Source organism: Rhinoraja longicauda, chromosome 1, assembly GCF_053455715.1.
Source record: "Rhinoraja longicauda isolate Sanriku21f chromosome 1, sRhiLon1.1, whole genome shotgun sequence".
Taxonomy (NCBI): Eukaryota; Metazoa; Chordata; class Chondrichthyes; order Rajiformes; family Arhynchobatidae; genus Rhinoraja; species Rhinoraja longicauda.
The window spans coordinates 137,076,686-137,092,965 of record NC_135953.1 but is presented as its reverse complement, the minus strand read 5'-3'; the positions used below and the strand labels follow the sequence as shown (position 1 = coordinate 137,092,965).

The 16,280-nt window shown below is 48.3% G+C and overlaps 1 protein-coding gene across 2 annotated transcripts in view; it reads left to right on the top strand.

The window, feature by feature from the left end:
* The first annotated feature begins 11,302 nt into the window (after positions 1-11,302).
* LOC144597571 (kelch-like protein 2) overlaps positions 11,303-16,280 on the top strand; it is a 125,335-nt gene continuing 120,357 nt past the window's right edge. Inside the window, exon 1 of one of the 2 annotated variants that reach the window (XM_078407069.1) lies at positions 11,303-11,471. Coding sequence is in view for 1 of the 2 variants with exons in the window: in XM_078407061.1 (XP_078263187.1) it covers positions 12,078-12,145 (68 nt within the window). In the remaining variant the exon portion in view is untranslated. Of the gene's footprint in view, positions 11,472-11,766; positions 12,146-16,280 lie in introns of those variants that run through there. The other variant, XM_078407061.1, reaches the window with a different exon arrangement.

Sequence of the window (16,280 nt, the reverse complement as noted above, 5' to 3'; positions counted from 1 at the left end):
TTTGACACGCCTTCGGCCAAGCACGGCGTGGTCCATCACATCCGAGGGCCCTCCCGTTTTCGCTCGGGCCAGGAGACTACCGCCAGACAAACTGGTGGTGGCACGGGCGGAATTTAGGAAGATGGAGGAAATGGGCATTGTCCGTCAGTCCGACAGCCCGTGGGCCTCGCCGTTGCATATGGTCTCCAAGGCATCTGGGGGGTGGAGACCATGTGGCGATTATCGGCGTCTCAATGCTGTCACCACGGCTGATCGCTACCCCATACCGCACCTACAGGACTATTCGTCTGGGCTGGAAGGAGCGGTGGTGTTCTCCAAAATCGATTTGGTGCGAGGATACCACCAGATTCCGGTGCGTCCGGAGGACATACAGAAAACTGCCACGATTACTCCGTTCGGGTTGTTTGAATGGTTGCGTATGCCTTTCGGTTTAAAGAACGCGGCACAGGCTTTCCAACGACTGATGGACCGTGTGGGTCGGGGTTTACCCTTTTTGTTTATTTATTTAGACGACATCCTGGTCGCCAGCCCCTCAGTGCAGGAACACCAGGTCCACTTGCGGACGGTGTTCCAGCGGCTCCAAGACCACGGGCTCATTATCCAACCCTCCAAGTGTCAATTCGGCCTCCCTTCTCTTGATTTTTTAGGGCACAGAATTACCCCTGCCGGCGCCTCCCCTTTGCCCGAGAAGGTGGAGGCTATCCGGGCATTTCCCAGGCCCACCACAGTAAAAGGACTACAGGAGTTTGTAGGCATGGTTAACTTCTACCATAGGTTCGTTCCGGCAGCAGCGCGGGTCATGCGCCCGCTCTTCCAGTGCCTTGCGGGAAAACCGGTAGAGTTGATATGGTCCCCGGCCACAGAGTCGGCTTTTACAGCAGCTAATGCAGCATTAGCAGACGCCACCATGTTGGTCCACCCGAGCCCCTCCGCCCCCACGGCCCTGACGGTTGACGCCTCTGACGTGGCGGTGGGCGGGGTCTTGGAGCAGCAGGTCGGTGGCCGTTAGCAGCCCTTGGCGTTTTTCAGCCGGCAACTAAATTCGGCTGAGCTGAAGTACAGCGCATTTGACCGAGAGCTTCTGGCCCTCTATTTAGCTGTTCGTCATTTCAGGTATTTCCTTGAGGACCGCCCATTTGTGGCCTTTACGGACCACAAACCATTAACATTTGCATTTTTCAAATTGTCTGACCCATGGTCGGCCCGCCAGCAGCGGCACCTGACTGCTATCTCCGAATTTACCACCGATATCCGTCATGTCGCGGGTAAGCTTAATGCCGTTGCTGTCGCCCTGTCTAGACCTGCTGTTTCCCCTATTTCGGCGGTGGACTGCGAGGTGGATCCCCAGGAGCTTGCGGAGGCACAGCTTCTAGCGGATACCGCCTCGGCATACCAGTCCACCACTTCGGGATTGAAGTTGGCTCAGGTAGCCTGCGGGTCGGAAGGCACGAAAGTCTGGTGTGATGTTTCCCTTCCCCGTCCCAGACCGGTAGTACCGCCCTCCCTTCAGCGCCGGGTTTTTGATGCCATTCATGGGCTGGCGCACCCGTCCATCCACTCCACCTCTGCTTTGGTAGCAGCTCGGTTTGTCTGGCATGGCCTACGGAAACAGGTAGCGGGTTGGGCGCGTTCCTGCGTTCCCTGTCAGACCGCTAAAGTCCAGCGCCATGTCCAGCCCCCCGTACAGGAGTTCGAGGTCCCAGCAGTTTGTTTTTTCCACATCCACGTGGATTTAGTCGGGCCTTTGCCTTCCTCCCGGGGCTACACCCACCTCCTCACGATGGTGGATCAGTTCACCCGGTGGCCAGAGGCTTTCCCATTGTCTGATATTTCGTCAGCGTCTTGTGCCAGGACTTTGGCCCTCCATTGGGTAGCTCGTTTCGGGGTCCCGGCAGTTATTACCACTGACAGGGGGCCGCAGTTCACTTCGTCCCTCTGGGCCGCGCTCGCAGAACTGTACGGTTCCAAGTTACAGCCCACTACTGCATATCACCCCCAGGCAAATGGACTTGTAGAAAGGTTCCACCGTCAACTTAAGGCGTCCCTCAGTGCAAGGTTTGAAGGCCCGGACTGGGTAGACCAACTCCCCTGGGTTCTTCTGGGCATCCGGACTGCTCCTAAGCTAGATCTCGGTGCGTCGTCCGCGGAGCTAGTATATGGCTCGACACTTCGAGTACCCGGAGATTTGTTTCCGGACCCCTCAGACCAGCTGCCTCCAGTCCCATCAGTCTTAGCATCTCTCCGGGCACGGGTGGGTTCCCTGGCTCCAGTCCCGACTTCACGTCATGGGTGTCCCATGGTACATGAACCGCCTTCCCTGAAGGACTGTGAGTTTGTGTTTCTGCGAAAAGATTCCCATCGTGCCCCGTTGCAGAGGGTCTATCAAGGGCCGTTCCGGGTTTTGCGTAAGGGAACGGCTACCTTCACCTTAGACATGTGCGGCAGGAGTGAGCTCGTCTCGGTGTCCCGGCTCAAACCTGCACACTTGGATCCGGATCAACCAGTCCTGGTCGGCCAAACCCCTAGGAGAGGCCGACCTCCGTTAGTTCCGCTCAGTCCAGGACCCCCCGTTCCGGCAGTTCCTCCAGGACCCCCCGTTCCGGCAGTTCCTCCAAGTCCGGAACCCCCGGCTCCTGTGGTTCAGGCTGCCCCTATCCGTACTCGTTATGGTCGCGAAATCCGGCTCCCTGCTAGGTTCCGTACCTCGGGTTCTGGGGGGGGTCATGTAGCGACCATAGAGAATGGTCCGGGTCGTCGAACCCTCAGATTGGCCAGCAAGGTCACGTGTGAGCGCGACCGTAGGGATTGGTCCAGAGAGCGACATCGCTGATTGGCCAGCGTGGTCATGTGCGCTTTTGGCGCCCGATATGTTCAGTTCGGCGAAGTCTTCGAAGAAGACAATAAGTTTTTGATGGTTGTCCTTTACCTTGTTGTTTAACTTTGTATTCGAATATTGCGGCTGCAATAAACTTCTTCTACAACCAACAAGTTTTCGGACTCGCCATAACAGGACAGGGAGGCACAGGGAGAGGGAATATTACAGTTCCCACCAGACCAGGGACTGAGAAACCAGCTGCAACTTGCATGCAGAATTTGGAAAACCTGGTACGTTCTTCTCTCTGTTTGTACAACTACCCCAATAAACAACCAAGTAAATGGGAAATAACGACTGGAAGATCTGTTCTATTGGGTCTGTGCAAGATCATTCCTACTCTCCCTGTGTGTTGATGGCAACTGGAAAAGAGGACACTAGAAAAGTTGAAAATCTGACATTACAGTCTCATTTCACAGCATCTCATATTTCGCTTGGGCAGCTGACAACCCATGGGCCTCTCTAACGTCAAGTAACCCCTGCATTCCCTCTCTCTCCATTCCTTCGCAGCCCAAGGCGTAGCAGCTTGAAAGTCGTTTTGTTGAGTCTCATTGCCTGTACTCGTTCTCACCTAGCCCACAGCTAACAGTGGCCTTGTTTCCTTTATTGTGGTTACTTTTTTCGCATGTCTTTCATTTATTTTGTTCGACATCTCTCCACATCACCGTCTATATCTCTCGTCTCCCTTTCACCCGACTCTCAGTCTGAAGAAGGGTTTCGACCTGAAACACCGTCACCTGTTCTTTTCCTCCAAGTCCCGCCGAGCTACTCCAGCTACTCCTTTGCCTGTCCCGCTGAGCCACTCCAGCTTTTTGTGTCTATCTTCGGTTTACACCAGCATCCGCAGTTACCTTCCTTACACACTTCTCGCTTTTGAATGTTTGGTTTCTGATTGATCCAGAACTGAACCAAGACTTCAAGGCAGAGTATGAACACAGTACTGGTATAATTTATCCCTGATGCGCCATTCCATCAGAACATTGCTGGAAATCCACTTCCCTGCCAAATCTCCCCTGACTTACCTTTATTTATTCTGGAGAACATCCTATACATGGCTTTGATTCCTAGTTCTACACAGTATGGACATATTTACCGCTGAATCTGCTAAACCTTTTGAATCTCTTCCTGCATCATTCTTAACTATGTTTCTTCACAGCATTTGCTCATTCATCCATTATTATTTCCCGATGAAAGAAACAATCAGTCTGAAATGTCAACCAATAAAAATGTAAATAACGTTCTGAACAGAATGCCAATGAAGATAAAACTGCTTAATTCCCAGTGGTTACCATAGTAATTCATTTTCAGCGTTTTGAATTGTAAAGGATATGATATTTTATCATTAAATCAACATGGTTTATATAAGATGATGGTACTTGCGAAGAATTCTTTTTCTTCTATTAAATGAAAATGGTTTCAGTGTAAATAATTCACACTTCTAACTGAAATCTAATCAATATAATTCAAGAAATGCTCACAGTTGCAGCAAAATAAATGCACCATGAAACAAGTAATTGAAGCAACAATACTCTGCACTGCCCTGCCCTGCCCTTTGGTCTGCCAGCCAAACAGGACGTAATTGAACATTGCCAGCAATCCGCTTCCCTGCCATATATCTTTAGCCCTGAATGCCCTGTAGTCTAATCCTCCATCTCAGGCCCTGAGCATACTTAATGATCGTTCTGGAGATTGTAGGGGGGGGGGGGGGCAGTCAATAGTGGAGAGTTTGGATTGTGAGATCGAATGGGCTACGTCTACAATTGGCACGGCTGGCGCAGCGGTAGAGTTGCTGCCATACAGCGCTTGCAGCGCCGGAGACCCGGGTTCGATCCCGACTATACGGAGTTTGTACGTTCTCCCCGTGACCTGCGTGGGTTTTCTCCGAGATCTTCGGTTTCCTCCCACATCCCAAAGACGCACAGGTTTGTCGGTTAATGGGTTTGGTAAATGTAAAGATTGTCCCGAGTGTGTGTAGGATAGTGAAAAAATGTGCGGGGATCGCTAGTCGGCACGGGCCCGGTGGGCCGAAGGGCCTGTTTCCGCACCCTATCTCTCAACTAAACTAAACTAAATCTTTAAAAATCTTGTTGTCTTGGGCAAATGAGTTCCCAAACCAAACTGTGGTGTACGTATGTCCGTGGTACGTATGTCGAAGTTTGTATGAATCGTTGGAAACCTGCCAAATTTCCTCAGCATTGGTGTTCTTCCTTGGATGTCACTTGAGTGTGGTTGGATAATGTTAGATCATTAGTAATATTTACGTCAAGGAGCTTGAAGCTCACAACCATTTCCATTGAAGGCTGATTAGGGCATGGAATCAACCACGATCCCTGATGTTAATAACCAGCTCCTTCGTCTTGCTGACATTGAGAGAGAAAGGTGGTCATCCTGAAATCATGTTATTAAATTCTATATCTCCCTCCGGTATTCCGAATCATCATTATTCGCGATCAGGCCCACCACTGTGGTATCATCTGCCACTTGGATTTCACCTGAGTGTGGATCTTATGGTTCGTCCATGGTTTCTGATTGGGGAACACATGTATTGTCTTCTTTGGTGTGCAGTCCTCTACACACTTGCTGATGAGGACTGAGCAACTGCATCTGCGATTCCCTGCTCCAGTCTGAAGAAGGCTCCTCACCTGAAACATCGCCTGTCCACGTTCTCCAGAGATGCTGCTTGACACGCTCTGTTACTCACGCACTTTGTGTCTATTTATGTAAACTAGCAACTGCCGTTCATTGTTAAAACTAACATGCTGTTAATTGCTCTAATTATATTCGCTCTACCTGCATATGAGCCTTTTTTTGAACCACACACCAAGTTGCCTAATCCAAATCCATGTCAGGCCTCTGCTATCAGTCATCTTTCAGATAAGATGCTTCTTCTATGGGTGGCATGGTGGCGCAGCGGTAGAGTTGCTGCCTGACAGCGCTCACAGCGCCGAAGACCCGGGTTCAATCCCAACTACGGGTGCTGCCTGTACGGAGTTTGTACGTTCTCCCCGTGACCTGCGTGGGTTTTCTCCGAGAACTTCGGTTTCCTCCGACACTCCAAAGAAGTACAGGTTTGTAGGTTAATTGGCTCAGGTTTGTATACTTGGTATAATTGTAAATTTTCCCTAGTGGGTGTAGGATAGTGTTAATCTGCAGGAATCGCTGGTCGGTGCAGACCCGATGGGCCGAAGGGCCTGTTTCCGCGCTGTATCTCTAAACTGAACTAAACTATATTTTTCTTGCCAAAACCCACAATTTCATACTTTCCCACTTCATACTCTATCTCTGCCCACTTCTTTCACAACCTAATTTCCTATCTACCAATGTGTCATCAGTAAATTTAGTAACCATCTTTTTGGTGCATTCATTCGTCATTTCTATAATTGTAAAACGTTGTGACTCCTCACACTGTTTGCTGTGGCACTTCCTTCATCTTGCCAACCGACAAAGACACATTCAAATATTGGAATAACTCAGAGGGACTGGAGCGAAGGAACGGGTGACATTTCGGATCGGGACCCTTCTTCAGACTGAGAGTCAGGGGAAATTGTGTTTCCTTTATCATCATTACTTTTTTTTGCATATCTTTCATTCATTGTTCTATATCTCTCTACATCATCGTCTATATCTCTCGTTTTCCTTTCCCGCGACTTTCAGTCTGAACAAGGGTCTCGAAATGTCAGGGGGGGAGGATGCACTAATGCAGGTTTGGGCCCAATGGGTTCACTTGGTCTAGTATTTTCTAAAGTGAGAACTAATGTTGCTTCATTGTTTTCCAACATTCGTTCTATAGGATTAATGTTCACTTTGCCAATTATTTTCTTATATATAGTCTTGCAATTTATTTTTATAATTTCTAGTAACTTTAATTTGCGCCACTTCTCCGTGGATTGTCACCTTGTCGCGGTGGAGAAGCTTGTGTGGTCCTGAGATCCTGAGAGCGATGCCGTCTGGAGTCACGCTCCTGGTAGGGTCACCCATGGCGGTAAGGTCGAGGGGGAGGTCCCTGACAAGGAGCAATCCAACCAAGACCTCAACGGTGGAACTCATGATCATGCGGAATGTTTCAATGCTAGAAAGAGAAAGCAATCAGCGAATACATTGAATTTGAGAGACCGAGTGAAGGAACTATAATTTTGAAATGTTCCTGATACTAAGAGATAGATTAGTGTGCAGGTCAGGCAGCATCTCGGGAGAGAAGGAATGGGTGACGTTTCGGGTCGAGACCCTTCTTCAGACTGAGGGGCTGAAGAAGGGTCTGAAGAGGGGTCTCGACCCGAAACATCACCCATTCCTTCTCTCCCGAGATGTTGCCTGACCTGCTGAGTTACTCCAGCATTTTGTGAATAAATACCTTCGATTTGTACCAGCATCTGCAGTTATCTTCTTATACTACTGGGAAATGAGAGATACAGACGATGATGTAGAGAGATAGAGAACAATGAATGAAAGATATGCAAAAAAGTTACAATGATAAAGGAAACAGGTCATTGTTAGCTGTTTGTTAGGTGAAAACGAGAAACTGGTGCAACTTGGATGGGGGAAGGATAGAGAGAGAGGGAATGCCGGGGTTACTTGAAGTTTGGAGAAATCAAAATTCATGCCACTGGGCTGTAAGCTGCCCAAGCGAAAAATGAGATACTGTTCCTCCAATTTGCGTTTAATCTCACTCTGACAATGGAGGAGACTTAGGGCAGAAAGGTCTGTGTGGGAATGGGAAGGAGAATTAAAGTGTTTAGCAACCGGGAGATCAGGTAGGTTCAGGCATTGTCAAGTGTGTCTTCTTTATTGTGACCCAGTCATGTGAAAGTCACGGAGAATTACACAAGAAACTAGTTAGCCACACATGCCGAAAGATGGGAAACCTGCAGGTCACGAGTGCAAAAATTGAGAGGCCAGGCTGTTAATACCTGGAATATCTTGCAACCTTGATGTTTCAATTCAAAACTGCAGATTGCTGTAATAAAAAAAAACATTTTCTCTAGCCACAGGGAATTGGAGAATAGCCAATGTTGTTCCGTTGATTAAGAAGGAATGTAAAAATAATCCAGGGAATTTTAGGCCGGTGAACCTCACGTCAGTGGTAGGGAAGTTATTGGAGAGATTCTTCTGTTTAGGATTTACTTCCATTTGGAAGGGAATGGGCTAAATAGCGACGGTCAGCATGACTTTGCACACAGTCCACGTCTTACTAAATGGAACAAGTATGTTGAGAAGTGACTGAGGTGATTGCTGAGGATGTTGTCGTCATGATATTAGTAGAACATTTGAAAAAGTTTTCCAGAACTGCAGAAGATTAAGATGCATGATGGCATTCACAGTGACTTGGTCGTTTGCATTCAGGACTGACTTACTCATAAAAGACAGAGGTTGTGGTTAGGGTTGCCAACTGTCCCGTATTAGCCGGGACATCCCGTATATTGGGCTAAATTGGTTTGGTCCATATGGGACCGCCCTTGTCCCGCGGAGCGCTGTAGGCCCGGACACTGTAGGCCTGGGGGCCGCTGTAGGCCTGGAGGCACGGGCGCTGCCTAATGGAGGTTGCATAGCAACCCGCCTCCCGGCCCTAGCGTCCGCCATTGGTGGAGTGGGAGCATGTGGCCGCTGGCTGGATGAGGTCACGTGGGGCGCGGGCAGTGACTTCACCTTTTGTCCCTTATTTGGGAGTGAGAAAGTTGGCAACCCTTGTTATGGTGGAAGGGCATCATTCTGACTGGAGGTCTGTGACCAATGGAGTTCTGCAAGGATCTGTGCTGGGACCTCCGCTGTTTGTGATACACGTATATAAATGACTTGGACGTCATTGCAGATGGGTTGGTCAGTAAATTTGCAGACAAAATCAAGATTGTTGGAATGTGTAGAAAGGAACTGCAGATGGTGGTTTCAACTGAAGATAGACACAAAAAGCTGGAGTAACCCAGAGGGTCAGACAGCATCTCTGGAGAAAAAGAATAGGGGACATTTTGGGTTGAGACCGTTCTTCACTCTCGACCCGAAACGTTGAGCATAGGAGCAAAGAGGTCCTTCTGCAGTTGTACAGGGCCCCAGTGAGACCGCACCTGGAGTACTGTGTGCAGTTTTGGTCTCTAAATTTGAGGAAGGATATTCTTGCTATTGAGGGCATGCAGCGTAGGTTTACTAGGTTAATTCCCGGATTGGCGGGACTGTCATATGTTGAAAGACTGGAGCAATTAGGCTTGTATATATTGGAATTTAGAAGGATGAGAGGGGATCTTATCGAAACATATAAGAGTATTAAGGGGTTGGACACGTTAGAGGCAGGAAACATGTTCCCAATGTTGGGGGAGTCCAGAACAATGGGCCACAGTTTAAGAATAACGGGTAGGCCATTTAGAACGGAGATGAGGAATGGTGGTGCTGGCTCGAAGGGCCGAATGGCCTACTCCTGCACCTATTGTCTATTGTCTAATTTCACTCCACATACCTTAGGCGGCATGTGATAATGTTGACAATGCCTGAAGAAGGGTCTCAACCCGAAACATCACCCATTCCTTCTCTCCAGTGATGCTGCCTGACCCGCTGAGTTACTCAGCATGTTGTGTCTATCTTTGCCTTAGGGCGGTCAGGGCACCTAACTCTGGAATTCCCTCATCATCTCCTTATAGAAACATAGAAAATAGGTGCAGGAGGAGGCCATTTGGCCCTTCGAGCCAGCACCACCATTCATTGTGATCATGGCTGATCATCCACAATCAGTAACCCATGCCTGCCTTCTCCCCATATCCCTTGATTCCACTAGCCCCTAGAGCTCTATCTAACTCTCTTTTAAATTAATCCGGTGGATTGGCATCCTTTGCCTTCTGTGGCAAAGAATTCCACAAATTCACAACTCTCTGGGTTAAAAGGTTTCTTCTCACCTCAGTTTTAAATGGCCTCCCCTTTATTCTTAGACTGTGTGGCCCCTGGTTTTGGGCTCCCCCAACATTGAGAACATTTTTCCTGCATCTAGCTTGTCCAGTCCTTTAATGATTTTATACGTCTCTATAAGATCCCCTCTCATCCTTCTAAACTCCAGTGAATACAAGCCTAGTCTTTCCAATCTTTCCTCATCTCACAGTCCCTCCATCCCAGGGATTAACCTCGTGAACCTACGCTGCACTGCCTCAATAGCAAGGACGTCCTTCCTCAAATTAGGAGACCAAAACTGCACACGATACTCCAGATGTGGTCTCACCAAGGCCCTATACAACTGCAGGACTTCTTTGCTCCTGTACTCAAATCCTCTCGTTATGAAGGCCATCATGCCATTAGCTTTCTTCACTGCCTGCTGTACCTGCACGCTTACTTTCCAGTGCACTTATCTTTCTTCCTCTGTCTTTCTTCAAGTCTACATCATAAAATCTACGTAGCCAGCAAGATATTGTCTACCTGCTCTAATATCTCTTTATATGGCTGTGGTTGGATGACGATGCTCCGGTAGAACACAAAGGGATGAGATATTAGTTTAAACGCGCAAAATCAGTGCAAGCAGTCACCGCTATCAATAGCATCAATAAAAAAATAGTTGCTACGGAAACAGGGTCAATAGCATTGGGAGTAACAACTGAGTTGATGAAATTGCACACGTAACGAGAAAAGACGTTGAACACAGGGACAGGCAAATCCTCAGAGTGGAAAACTGGGTGATCTCACTCGATCACTGCGGTGCATGTATTTCAGGGAATGCGGTGTTGCATCTTTGTTGTAAGGTACACACAGATTCAAATATTGGGCACAGCTCGCCACTGAGTGCCAAAAATGCCCGAGAGGCAGAGATTTACTTTTACAGATCGCGATTGCTTTTCTTTCCTCAGCCGCCAACGCAGAAGGAGTTACTGAATATTATCCCATTACCTGTGTGTGTGTGTGGGTGGGTGTTTGTGTGTGTGTTTGTGTGTGTTTGTATGTGGGTGTGTTTGTTTGTGTTTGTGTGGGTGTGTGTGTGTGTGTTTGTGGGTGGGTGGGTGTGTTTGTGTGTGGTTGTGTGTGTGTGTTTGTGTGTGTGTGTGTGTGTGTGTGTTTGTGGGTGGGTGGGTGTGTTTGTGTGTGGGTGTGTGTTTGTGTGGGTGTGTGTGTGTGTGTTTGTGGGTGGGTGGGTGTGTTTGTGTGTGGGTGTGTGTGTTTGTGTGTGTGTGTGGGTGTGTGTGTGTGTTTGTGTGGGTGTGTGTGTGTTTGTGAGTGAGTGTGTGTGTGTGAGTGTGTTTGTGAGTGAGTGTGTGTGAGTGTGTTTGTTTGTGAGTGTGTGTGAGTGTGTGTGTGTGTGTGTGTGTGTGTGAGTGTGTGTGAGTGTGTGTGTGTGTGCATGAAGAAATAAATCACTTTCGATTTCGAGGAGCAGATTAGGAAATAAAAGTTGTGACCGGGGAAACTGTCTGGGCGGAGATGGTGGAGGAGGAGGGTTGTGGGGCGTTTGCACTAGGAGGAGGAGGAGGAGGAGGAGGAGGTTGTTTGCAGGATGCGCCGCCCTCCTCTTGCCTTCCACGTTGGAGAGAGCTGCCTTGGGAGGGAGGGTCGCCGGTGAGAGTGGTTGGCAGTCGGCAGCAGAGAGCAGCGAGCAGCAGTAGCAGCAGCTGAGAGCCGGCGACAACCGTGTGTAGGGCAGGTGGGTGGACAACGGGAGGGCGCTGACAATGGACAACAATCCAGCTCGTCCCTGAGCAGAACGGAGGACAATGGAGTAGAAGGGAGGACAGTCGAGTAGAAGGGGGGACAATGGAATAGAAGGGAGGACAGTCGAGTAGGAGGACAATCGAGTAGAAGAGAGGACAATGGAGTAGAAGGGGGGACAATCGAGTAGAAGGGGGGACAATCGAGTAGAAGGGGGGACAATCGAGTAGAAGGGGGGACAATCGAGTAGAAGGGGGGACAATCGAGTAGGAGGACAATCGAGTAGAAGAGAGGACAATGGAGTAGAAGGGGGGACATTCGAGTAGAAGGGGGGACAATCGAGTAGAAAGGGGGACATTCGAGTAGAAGGGGGGACAATCGAGTAGAAAGGAGGACAATGGAGTAGAAAGGAGGACAATGGAGTAGAAGGGAGGACAATTGAGGTCGTCCCCGAGAACAATGGACAGCGACCGAGCTCGTTCTTGAGCGGAATGGAGACCAGTCGAGTTAACTCGCCGAGCAGAATGGACGACAGTCGGGGTCGTTCCTGAGCAGCGGGGTCGGGCAGCGATCGCCTCCGCTTTCGCTTCCACACACTGGAATGGTGCAGGGAGCCGTGTTCGCTTTGCGCACTCGGCAACAGGCGGAGACAATGGAGATACAGCAGATGTGAGTCTGTCTGGGACTGTCTGGGTCTGTCTGTCTGGGTCTGTCTGTCTGGGTCTGTCTGTCTGTCTGGGTCTGTCTGTCTGGGTCTGTCTGTCTGGGTCTGTCTGTCTGGGTCTGTCTGTCTGGGTCTGTCTGTCTGGGTCTGTCTGTCTGGGTCTGTCTGTCTGGGTCTGTCTGTCTGGGTCTGTCTGTCTGGGTCTGTCTGTCTGGGTCTGTCTGTCTGGGTCTGTCTGTCTGGGTCTGTCTGCTGTAGCCGGGACCACCTCGGGGTTGTAACAGGTGGCTGGCTCCTCCAGCCGGGGAGAGGGAGGGAGGGAGTTAGATGTGGCCCTTGTGGCTAAAGGGATCAGGGGGTATGGAGAGAAGGCAGGTACAAGTTACTGAGTTGGATGATCAGCCATGATCATATTGAATGGTGGTGCGTACAGGCTCGAAGGGCCGAATGGCCTCCTCCTGCACCTATTTTCTATTTCTCTATGACAACCCCGGTCACTCTGGCTGCAAAGAAAGGAAGCCCCCTCCTCCCCTCCCCTCCCCTTTTAAATGCGAAGAAGAGCCGGAGGAGGGGGGAGGTGAGGTGAGGTGGGGTTTGGGGGGAGATGGTTGCAACACCACAATGGATGGGGGTCGTCCAAGGATTTAGAAAATGCCTCCTTTAAAACGCAGGCGAGAAAGTAGTAAAGCGAAGGTGAACCGAGGAAGGGCTGTCAATGACACTGGAGATTTGTGTGGGGGTGGGTGGGAGGGAGGGAGGGAGAGAGAGAGAGACCTCCAGAGATGTGTAGCAGCTGTTGCTATGGCGAGCACTCTGTTGCTCTTGTCTCTTTCATACAGTACTTGCGGATTAAGAATTGAAATCTTGGTTGAGTGTGGGAGATGTTTGTTTTAAAATAAAACGAATGTGAGAAGACACTGACGTCTGTGTTAAAAGGCACAGCTTTTTTGGGGGGGGCAGAAGATTATTATTTTACACAGTGTGTTTTAACATCATACAGTATTTGCGGATTAAGAATTTGAAATCTTGGTCGAGTGTGGGAGATGTTTGTTTTTTAAAATAAATCGAATGACAAGAGACTCACAAGAGAAGAGACACTGACGTTTGTGTGAAAAGGCACACCCTTTTTTTTTGGCAGAAGTTTATTATTTTACACAGTGTGTTTTAACAATTGTGGGGTTTTTTTTTCAACCCAGCATTTGATAATGTTTAAAATCTGATGCAATTGGACTTTGAATCTTCGCCCTGAATTTCAGTATGATTTGATTTACATCGTCCTTTTGAGCCACCAGAGAAAGAAACACATGTGTAACCTGAACTTTTGAGGAATTGGTGGGGGCAAGCAAGCAGTTTGACTAGTTATGATAAACCTGGAAGACTATTGACATTATTATCTCAATTGGACGAATTTTGTTCCCCTGTACCATGTGGTGCGCTTCATATGATAGCAAATATCTTTTGCCATCTGAATATCTGGCTGTCTTGTGGAAAAAATGTAGGATTGTGGTTAAATATATATTGCATACATACATTCAGCCATGGTTGGGCTTTGATCTCTGAATTGAGTCACATGGCCCATTGTTGAAGGGAGTGGGGAGAATGTGGATGATTTATTTTTGCGTGATCTTCACGAAAGGGCAAATCTATAGAGTTTCTATTCCCGAACACTGGCCCTTTTAACCTTGGATGGAAGTACTTTCAGTCAGAGAGTTGTAAATCTGTGGAATTCTCTGCCTCAGAAGGCAGTGGAGGCCAGTTCTCTGAATGCTTTCAGGAGAGAGCTAGATCGAGCTCTTAATGATAGCGGAGTCAGTGGGTATGGGGAGAAGGCAGGAACGGGGTACTGATTGAGAATGATCGGCCATGATCACATTGAATGGCGGTGCTGGCTCGAAAGGCTGAATGGCCTGCTCCTGCACCTATTGTCTATTGTCTATTGAAACGATTTCACCTCCCATGAGGGGGTTTGGGATGTCGATCTGTGTGTCTGCATGGCTCTCCATGATCTTGCCAATAATGTTGGCTTTATTTCGGAATATGACTGAATATCTGACTGTTTTCATTCTTCCTTCACACCCTGGTTGCTAGTTAGTGCCTTAGCACCACACTATTTTCCTTGCCATTTCTATAAGATCAAATAATTGAAAAGTGCAGGTTGAGTATCAAACATGTAATCATTCTGAAGAAGGGCCTCGACCCGAAACGTCACCCATTCCTTCTCTCCACAGATGCTGCCCGTCCCGCTGAGTTGCTCCAGCATTTTGTTCCTATCCTCGGTGCAAACCAGCATCTGCACTTCCTTCCTACACATGTAATCATTCTTTCTGCTTGTCCTGAAGCTATTCCATTACACGTCATCGGGAAACGTTTTTACATTATAGGTTTGACTGATGAATGGTATTTAAGATGCTATTAATTTACTATGAATTGATTTTGGGAGCGCAGGCTCGGCGATCGTTTCGCTGAACACCTCTGCTCAGTCCACCTAAACCTACCTGATCTCCCGGTTGCTAAACACTTTAACTCCCCCTCCCATTCCCACGCTGACCTTTCTGCCCTAGGCCTCCTCCATTGTCAGAGTGAGGCCCAGAGCAAATTGAAGGAACAACACCTCATATTTCGCTTGGGCAGCTTACACCCCAGTGGGTATGAATATTGAACTTCAGGTAATCCTTGCTTTCCCTCTCTCTCCATCCCTCCCCCTTCTTAGTTCTCCGACCAGTCCGAATGTTAAATTTTATCTCTGTATGCTTCGTTGTCATCTTTTCCCAGCTGACAATGATCTATTCTACATTTTCCTTGAGTTTCGTCCCTTTTGATGTCTCGTTTTCACACCTTACACTTCCTTATCTCTGTTTGTCCCTCTCCCCTGAGCCTCAGTCTGAAGAATGGTCTCGACCCAAAACGTCACCCATTCCTTCTCTCCAGAAATGCTGCCTGTCTCGCTGAGTTACTCCAGCATTTTATGTCACTCCCATAGATGAAATGCATCTTCAGATAAATATATATCATCATAAAAAAACCCAACTCTTGCTTGTTTGTTTGTTCCTGAATGGTACACGATAGCGCGACAATCTTAGGCCCACCTTACTCACCGTTGTGCTTTTGGTGCTAATGGAAGAAGTTTCATTGAAATCGGTGTTATATTTTTTAAGTTATTCACATTTTAAAGTTTAAATCTATCTCCTAGGGAGGGAGTAGGGGAGGGAGTGAGGGGGTGGAGTGGAGGGAGGGGAGGAAGGGAGGGGGAGGAGGATAAGGGGGGATGGAGTGGGGGGGAGGGGAGGGGGAGGAGAGGGTGCTGCACCAATGCAGGAGAGGTTTGGGCCCAACGGGTCCACTTGGTCTAGTATGACTTAATAGGTAAGGATTCTGAAGGAGGGGTTATTAGATTTTGTTTCCTAAAAGAGAGTTTGAAATCGTAAATACAATCCAGCTGTCAAATTTGAACATTTTCCTATATTAATGTAATTCTGAGAAAATATTTAAAAAAAATTATTGGGTGTATTCTTTGTTTGACAGTGGCACAATTAGTAGAGGTGTGGCCTCAGCACCGAAAACCAATAGGTTTAATCCTGAGTAGAAATAAGGAACTGCACGTATAAAATTATAAAAGGACTGGACAAGCAAGATGCAGAAAAAATGTTCCCAATGTTGGGGGAGTCCAGAACCAGGGGGCCACAGTCTAAGAATAAAGGGGAGGTCATTTAAAACTGAGGTGAGAAAAAACATTTCCACCCAGAGAGTTGTGAATTTGTGGAATTCTCTGCCATAGAGGGCAGTGGAGGCCAATACACTGGATGAATTTAAAAGAGAGTTAGATGGAGCTCTAGGGGCTAGCGGAATCAGGGGATATGGGGAGAAGGCAGGCACGGGTTACTGATTGTGGATGATCAGCCATGATCACATTGAATGGCGGTGCTGGCTCAAATGGCCTCCTCCTCCACCTATTTTCTATGTTTCTATGCTGATTTATATAAAAAGACACAGTGCTGGAGTAACTCAACGGGCCATGAGCGGCGCAGCGGTAGAATTGCTGTCTTTCAGCGCCAGAGACCCTGGTTCGATCCTGACTACAGGCGCCGTCTACATGGAGTTTGTACGTTCTCCCTATGACCGTCTAGGTTTTCTCCGAGATCT